This window comes from Nematostella vectensis, chromosome 5 (assembly GCF_932526225.1).
Source record: "Nematostella vectensis chromosome 5, jaNemVect1.1, whole genome shotgun sequence".
NCBI classification, from domain to species: Eukaryota; Metazoa; Cnidaria; class Anthozoa; order Actiniaria; family Edwardsiidae; genus Nematostella; species Nematostella vectensis.
Window position 1 is genome coordinate 8702300 of NC_064038.1, and position 8954 is coordinate 8711253.

At 38.7% G+C, this 8954-nt stretch overlaps 2 protein-coding genes across 2 annotated transcripts; both read left to right on the forward strand.

Annotated features, from left to right (window-relative positions):
- Window positions 1-1919: 1919 nt before the first annotated feature.
- Window positions 1920-3961, forward strand: LOC5519851 (acyl-coenzyme A thioesterase MBLAC2). Its single transcript, XM_032364771.2, has one exon. The coding sequence runs from the start codon at window positions 2057-2059 to the stop codon at window positions 2975-2977; it is 921 nt and encodes a 306-aa protein (XP_032220662.1). The 5' UTR covers window positions 1920-2056; the 3' UTR covers window positions 2978-3961.
- Window positions 3962-5565: 1604 nt separating this feature from the next.
- On the forward strand, window positions 5566-7334 carry LOC5519936 (acyl-coenzyme A thioesterase MBLAC2). Its single transcript, XM_048728110.1, has one exon. It carries the CDS (start codon window positions 5858-5860, stop codon window positions 6710-6712), a length of 855 nt encoding a protein of 284 aa, XP_048584067.1. The 5' UTR covers window positions 5566-5857; the 3' UTR covers window positions 6713-7334.
- The last annotated feature ends 1620 nt before the right edge of the window (window positions 7335-8954 follow it).

Below are 8954 nucleotides of genomic sequence, written 5' to 3' on the forward strand. Positions count from 1 at the left end.
GAGAAAGGGGAAAACAAGCATTATCAAATTATATGTATAACTAATATATATAACTAGAAGTTCTCACAGAGAAGTGACGTGCTTGAGCTTAAAGATTGGCTGGTTATTCAGGACCGTAGCAGGCCACGTAAGATTGGGGGGGGGGGGGGGGTGGGCACAATACAGAAACATTAAGAAAATATTCGGGGCACACTCACGCTGCTTCTGGTCATTTCTTTATAATTGTGAAAAATATTGGGGGGCGGGGCATGTGCCCCCAGTACCCCACCCCTGCTACACCCCTGTTATTCAATTTCTGTCTTGGCTGAGCACTAACCCTTTGTTTCAGGGTTCCTCTGTATTTATCTTTTTATAAGTTTGTGAAGGAACAAAAATATATTGCTACTAGTATTATCATATTAAACAAAATAAAGGCATTTTCTGTCTGACTTTTAAAGGCTGTCCTTATCAACAGCACCTCATGCAAGGAGCCAGACAAATAGCTGGGAAGGGAATGTGTGCAGTCGTGGTTATCATGGAAAAAAGTATATTTTAAAAAGAGACTGTATGTGGTTGAGTGGAAAGGGGCGCAATCCCTGTGCTCATCCCTAGCTGCATTCCTGCACTTACCAAGAAAGATATTTCGGTCTTATGGGTGGCCATAAAAATAGATATTGAAATGATTACTCTTCATGCATTAACATATAAGTGTACTTTACAGATTTTTTTATCTACTGCTTCTTCTTCATGGATAGCTTCTGTACATAAGTACACTGCAGTATTATATGTTTCAGTGCATCTCATAAAAGCAAAATGTTCGACTTGGGATATGGAGACAGTGCAGAGAAATACCCTGATCATTATTATTTTTTTTTTTAGATTATTATTTTTTAGTGAAAAATCCCTCATCGACTTTCACACTGAAAATAACTGCATTATACACTTATTTCAAACAAGGTTGCACTCGAAGAATCTATGTGTCGTAACCCGCAGTGCTTTATGGGCGTAAATCAAAACAACACACAGGTCGAGAAATCTTTAGCATTCTCGTGCCTCTAACGTTCAAATGGACCAGGATTCAGCTATTTACACATTACCCATAAACCACTACGGGTTACGAGACATTGATTCGTGGAAGCAACCTTATGAGCGTAAATCAAAACAACACACAGGTTGAGAAATCTTTAGCATTTTCGTGCCTCTAACGTTCAAATGGACCAGGATTCAGCTATTTACACATTACCCATAAACCACTACGGGTTACGAGACATTGATTCGTGGAAGCAACCTTAATTGAAAAGCTGTATACCGAATGACACACCATAGATGCTTGCTATCTACGAAGGCAAGGGTTACGAGAGGGCGCTTATTCGAGAGTCGAGAGGTTGCACTTATCTGACCACCGCAGAACTGTAGACTCCCAATCTCGATCCATACCAACCCACGCCGCTGAACACTTCCTAAAACCTAGCCATTTCGCTTCTGACATAGAGCTTATACCAATCAAAAAAATAAGAAATAACCGCGACTCCATCCGCAAAGCAAGATAAGCCACACTGATAGCTCGCGCTGGCACTCTTGAACCCGGTGGCCTCAACCGGCGTGAAGAAACCGTTTAGCTGTTTAGTAATCCACACCACCCTATTTACCATCTTCCATAAGTTACTCCTTACTCAATTACTATTTTTACCTTTTGTTAGTTAATCATCAATGAACTTTGTACATATACTAGCTATAAGATGCCATTGTAACTCATTTATAACCTGAAGAAGGCAGCTATTGGCCTGCCGAAATATCGTTATAAAAAACATAAATCTGCGTTGTTGTCGACTTTTTCTTTTAAAGGTTGAGGGTAGTACACGGGTTTGGTATGTTGGGTTGCCTGTGGACTATGAAATTGAATACGGGACCTTATTATACTGTATACGGGACCTTATCAATAAGTAAACAACACGCGTAGCTAATTTTATGAAACGCCAATTTGGAAACGCATGGGCCTATACTAGGCTATTAGGCTTTTACAATTTCGCGTTGCAAACTCGTGGTTAATTAGTATAATTCTCTTTGAACAACCACAATGTCAATAGAGCGGGAACCTTTCACTTACAAGAAATACCCGAATGGCGTGTATTTAGTTCGCGAGACGTTCTACCGAGCATGGAGTTTAGCGAATATCTTCGTCGTAAAAGGCGCTACAAAAGATCTTATCATAGATACTGGAATCGGATTGTGGGATTTGCCAGGGTTTCTAAAGAACCATGATTTAATATCCAAGAAGAAGCCTTATGAAGCGGTGGCCACGCACATCCATTTTGATCACAGCGGCGGGCTTCATCAGTTCGAGAACTTCGCGATTCATCGCTTGGAAGCGAATGCTATAAGCACTGGAGACGCTTTTGAGCTAGCCTGGCATATGACCCAGGCGGAAATCTTGCAGCCCCCAACACCAAACTGGCAAGCACAGGATTACAAAACGCCGAATGCTACCCCAACACGGGTACTCGATGATGGTGATGTGTTTGATTTAGGAAACCGGAAAATTCGAGTGTTACATCTTCCTGGTCACACCAAGGGGAGTATCGCACTTTACGAGGAGGATACGAAATCATTATGGACCGGAGATATCATATATCAAGGACCTATTATAGATTGCGCTCCTACCAGTTATATACCAGATTACATCAAAGCCTGCGAACAACTGAAGCAGCTCGCACCGTACGTTGATATCGTCTTTCCAGGACATGGCGACATTTTCGATGGAAAGACATTGGACCAGTTATTAACTGATTATTTGGCGAGTAAGCAGGCTTGTTGTAGTGGAGTGAAGGATTCGATGTTGAGGACGGCATTTGGGGTGATGGTAAAGGGTAGGAATAAACTAAGTGTGGGTGCGAGGTGTTGTTATGTAGGGTGCTGCTGCTATCAATGTATACAGTGTACACAGACGCAGAATGCGGTTTCTGGAATGCCAGAACAATCATATGAGAGCGAGCATTAGATAGTGTGGGCTAATAATTAACTCGAAACCCCAGTACCTCGAGTTCCGATAACTTGAAACCTCGATAACTCGAATTGCTAAGATAGGCTGCGTAGGAGACCAACTTTTACCGGCTTGAAATAATCTCAGGGTCTGAAAGGGTATTCGCGGGACACGTGATTTGGCCTTTATTCGGTGCGGGATTCAAAAGGCGTGGGATTCGGGATTTTAGGGAAAAAAGGTACGGGAACGCGTGTTCTGTACTTAGTTGCTCTGAACTTGACCTCTGTCACACATGCGCTTGAGCTTCAGGGGTAGAGAACTCCTGTTCCAATATGTGTATTCAGTATTTCTTGTAAAAACGAGAGGCTGGTTCTCACTAGGATGCAAGCGTAAGCGCAAACGGTAGCGCAACACAAGTGAGAATCGGTCAAACTTAAGCATAAGCGCAAGAAAATCAAGCAATGCGCTTGCTCTTGCGCTTACGTTCCAGTGTGAATCGTAAAAAAAAGGTGAGTTGCGCTTACGTCCAAGTGAAAACCAACCTTAAACCTCATGTGCTGTGCAAAATTTATTAAAATTGTTAATTTTGTCACTTTGCCGCATTTATTAATCATGATTCTTTGTTATGCAAATAAATGTTTATTTGGGTAAACTTAATTCCGATAAGTAGTTCGATTTCGCTTACATGGAAAGACTATGTTTTCCTTCAACCTTTATCTTTTCTAGAACTCCTCGAAGTAAAGTTTATTTTGTGATTTGAACTCCTCGAAGTAAAGTTTATTTTGTGATTTGAACTATCGAACTGTATCGGGGTCAAACTATGGGGCGACGGAAAAAGAAAAAGAAACAAATATTGTTCCCTTATTTCCGCCGCCGTATTTCAAGAAAAGTATATTAATTTTATTACTGTAATAATGCTCAGAGAAAAACTGAGCAGCCATCTGTGCAAAGCAATTATCCAAAGACATTAAAGTGCCCGAAAAGGCAATAAGGGATCATGAACCCAACTTGTAATTTTAGTAAAACGCTTCATCTGCCATTCCGTATTTACATCGAAGAACTTCTACACTCGCTCGCAGGGATAATTCACTATTGGTACATTCGATATTGGAAAATTCGAGGAAGAATTCGAGAAAGAAAATAAAAAATTCAAGTAAAAAATCGTTTCCAGCATCACGGTTTTGTTAGCAGGTTAGATGATAAACTAGGTATATATTAGGTTCATAATCAAACCTAGGTCGGTGCTTTAGATCTCAATTTTCGTTTGATTAAAATATGTAATACCAATATAATATCATTACATAAGAAATTATATTGATTGTGTTTTTATTGAGCTCAACTCGCAAACATATAGACCCCCCCCAAAAAAAAAAATCACATTTCCATTTTTTCCCCCAAATTTGGAAAAAATTGTTTGCAGAAGCTATACCACTAAAACATATTGTTTGCAAGGAAAAAATTAATCAAATAAATTGTTTGCAGGAAGCCTGAATCTTAAAACAGTAGGCTACATTGAGACTGGATTACTCACCTTACATTTTGTTTTTATTTTTTCCTTCCTTTCTTTCAGTCCATGCCAAACCAAGCTACTGGACTTTTTTTTTTACAAACAATAACAATTTTAAACAACAACGATTTGGAAATACATAGACAGGCAAACACTATAAATGAGTTTGTTAACATTTCAGCAACATGTTGTACCATTGTCAAGGTTCTTTGCTATCAATAGTGTTCGCTTGTTTACTTGTTTTTGACAATAACAAGTCAAAAACATTCAACTGCAATTAAACTCTGCAACAAACAGCCATGTCTAAAGGTCCTGTATTAGCCACTCCTATTTATTGGACATTTAAATTAGGTGCAAAAGTCTCGAAATATTTTAAAAACAAAGATTCATATTCGATTTACACAAATAAAATGTTCGCATTACTGAAAATCAGCCAAAGAAAATACTTTTTCTGACTTGGTATGGTTGCTGTAGTGTCAAAATGGAGGCTGGTAAAGACCCTCTAAATAATACACTGATTCGTCAAATTCAGTCAAATTAAAGCCAGCCACATAACTAAGCTCATCCATTTTAAGAACCTTATTCTCAGCCCTTTCACTGAGCTCATTTTTAAGTACTTCCTTATTTTCAACTATAGGGCAATCGTCGTGTTGAGCTGTAGCTGTCTCATCTTTTTCTTCGTGAGATTCTATTTTTTTTCCATTTCTTGTTTTTCATTGTTCATTTCGTTTGTTAAGGTTAATAATTTTCTCAACGATTTCTTTTGAAAATTCTCTGTTTCACAAATGGCGATTTTAGTCAACAGTCGAAAAAAATGAAAAAAATTAAAAGTGAAAAATAAATTGTTTGCAGTGCAAGACAGTCGAAAAAAAAATGTTTGCAAAAGGAATAACCCGAAAAAAATGTTTGCCTGAAAAAATTGTCCAACCCGTCCCCGCAACAAAATTAAATAAAGAAAAATGGTCCGTTCCTTATTTTCCCTAAGCTGCTAAGCCTTATACTTATGTTAGCCACATAACTCTCGATACTAATGTCGTGACGCATTTGCGTGACATCATTGACCGTATCCAGGAAAGATGTTTTGAACATTAGTATTTTTCAGCGGAAATCATGCGTTATGGTGGGTGATAATGATTTAGCACTGAAGATAATTCATTCTAAATAGCTGTAAGCGGGTTAAGACACATTCGTCAATCGTTTCCTCACTTTTTTAGCCACTAATTACAGTCGTGCCAGTCTCCGACGCGAGAAGGAAACACGGAAAGTGAACGAAGAATTCGTCTTCTGTCTAATTTAACATCACCGTCGCGCCGCTCGCACAGCTGCCTATTCAAATGCAAGTAAGCAAAACACACACTTAGAAGCGGATAAGGTCACCCATCTCCACACTAATGGCGACTCAGGAGGATTTTAGTCTACATGAAGTTGATCCAGGACTATTTCTTTGTCGTGAGCGATTCTACGTATCGAGCAACCAAGCGAATATTTGGGTTGTGAAAGGCTCTGCGAAAGATCTTGTCATTGATACTGGGATTGGATTGTGGGATTTGCCGGGATTTCTGAAGAAAGTAGGCGCCATAGGAGACAAGCCGTACGAAGCAATAGCAACCCACGTTCACTTCGATCACGCTGGTGGTTTGCACCAGTTTGAGCATTTCGGTATACACAAGAATGAAGTGAACGCCATTTCAATTGGCGACAACTACGAAGCCGTGACTTTTGTCAATGAAGGAGAAGTCTCAAAGCCCCCAAATGAACATTTCAACGCAAGAAAATTTAAAATCTTAGCAGCACAACCAACAAGGGTTCTAGAGGATGGTGATATTATTGATTTGGGGAATAGGAAATTGCGCGTATTGCATTTACCCGGGCATTCTCGCGGTAGCATAGCCCTGTATGAAGAGGAAAGCAAGACTTTATTCAGTGGCGATATCATTTACGACGGAATGATCATAGACTGGCTGCCATTTAGCAACCTCTCAGATTATACAAACTCCTGTCAAACATTAAAAGCCCTAGCACCCAGCGTGGAACGTGTATGCCCGGGGCACTTTAACATATTTGATGGGAAGACATTGAAGCGTTTGTTGATAACATACATGGATAGCACCCAGAACTGCCACAAGTTTGGTGCTGGGTGCCTTAGTGCGGTTTCAAGCGTTGTTCTCAAAGGAAGAAACACTAATAATGTCCCAGCAAAATGCTGCTTTTTCTGTTGCTGTTGTTGTAAATGTCTGTGTCTCTAAAATAATACTTGCTTTCATTTCTGCGAACAGAAAACTCAATTATAAAAGACGAGGTTACTTCAGACATTACCTGGGGCCACAGATCCACAAAACACTCAGAGTAATGATATTTTCGCCACAATATACAAAACAAAATAGTTGACTTAAGCTAAAGTACCTTTTTTAAAAGCTCAGATAAACGCACGGGGAATTTCGCGTTGGAAATTCATAGAAAATATTCCTTTCTCCTTTGACCACTGATTAACATAAAGTAATATGCTTCCTTCGGCAATTACAAAACGTTACATCCATTATTTACTTAGCTTGCGATAGAAATTTGAAATTAAAATTTCAAATAAAAGTAGTCGCAAATAAATCGATGTGAATAAACAGAAAAGTGGGAGGTAAAATTTAGTCATCCATTACTTTCATACTGATATATTATACTGATGATGAAGAGAGGTTGGTATGTTTCATTGATTGAAATTCAGTCTTTTAAAATAAGGAAAATTACTTTTGACATTCTAACACAATATCTGCATCCAGATCTGCATCAGGCCAAATTAATATGACCTCTTTTGACAAAGCAAAGTATTAAAAAAAGTACAAAAAAAGAATAAATATTGATTAACGAGCGGCAAAATTCGCTAGTGAAATGAACGATCTCAATCAGGCTACGCTCACGAAAAAAACAAATTGTAGAATATTCTAATATAGATAAAAATCTGAATCAAATACTTAGGGAATATTATAGTCAGCTAGCATAAAAGGGGGAAAAAGCTTTTATAGCTCTTATTATGGCCATATCAGTTTACAGCGACCAATTAAGCGACCATAACACCCATCTATTGTATGCATATTATGCTTCGTGGTAAACCCAAAGAAACTTTCGAAATCATTTCGCGCGCGCGAAGGAAGCTTGCTTTCTAAGCCCACTTGTTCCTATATTAGACGACAACAATAGACCATGATATACATGATATATGATATACATCATGGTCTCTTGACGACAACCTCTACCGCCATGTTGTCATATTTGAAAAAGGAAAAAGTCATGAAAAGTCTGAAAAGTCGCCAGTGAAATCAAACTTACATCAATATGGGTGGATCAATCAATTTCAATATGGGGGGGACGTTGGGGGGGGGGGGGGGGGGTCTAATTACCGCCTTTTTTTTACCGCAATACCGCCTTTGAAAAAGCAAATTCAAGCAGTCTTTTGAAATACCGCGTCACCGCATGTTTTTTCACTCTTTTACCGCAATCTCGTACAAAAAAGAGCCAATACCGAAAAACTCCACGTCCCCCACATATCACCGTCGTACAACAATTTTTTGATAAACTAATAAATATATATTTTAATTGACGATCTAATAGTTCTTAAAGAGAACGTACTCTATCTGAAATTGCAGCTTTGGTATCCACGGGATACAATCTCAATTTTAGGAGAGAATCCAATCCTGTTAACATGAAAATATTCAGTTTCAGGCGTATATACAGGGAAGCCGGGCCGTAACGCCCGTTTTATTGAATCCCACACACCCAAAAAAAAACTGTTTTCCATGCCCCGCCAACAATATTTGCGTATGCGATATTCTAGTATGGAGTTCAGATTAAAAAACAAATTACTTCAAAATCTAGAAATGGCTCCGAAAGCCAAAGAGGGTTATGCTATTGATTTAAACAACTTGTGTTATTGGACCTTTAGTTAAAGTTTTCAGTTAAAACAAACACCTCGTTTGTTTACAGTATAAAAGATATGCGTCTTAATCTCCAGCTTTAGAGTTGGTTGAGTGAGTCAAAACGCAAGAGACGTTCCTATTGGATAAGATCAATCATCGTTAAAAACAGGGCATATTAGGAATAGGAAGCTTGTTTTGAGTAGTGCAGAAGAGTTAGATACACAGGCGCGTACACAGGGAGGTGCAGCCCCTCTCGGCGGCAAAAAATAAATGGGTAATTTCTTATTAAGGAATACTATGCTTTTTCCATATGATACCTATGTCTACATCTTTATATTTTAGCCTTTTTTTTGCAATCTAGCACTAGACAAATAAAATAGCTCAAAGTTTTTTGAAAACGTTTTCCGGATGAACTCCGGACTTCGGATTATCGAGTGTCATATTGTTACTTGACACTGGGTTATTTAAGAAGAGGAAAATCCTGCTTTTAAGCAAAAATGATATACATACAAGAGGCTGTACTTGAACTCTGAGTACATCACTTCTCAACTTAAACAAATCTCCATAATTCTCCTTTTCTAGC

Coding starts and splice junctions, on each gene's coding strand:
- LOC5519851 (XM_032364771.2), top strand. CDS start 2,057: ATGTCAATAGAGCGGGAACCTTTCACTTACAAGAAATACCCGAATGGC.
- LOC5519936 (XM_048728110.1), top strand. CDS start 5,858: ATGGCGACTCAGGAGGATTTTAGTCTACATGAAGTTGATCCAGGACTA.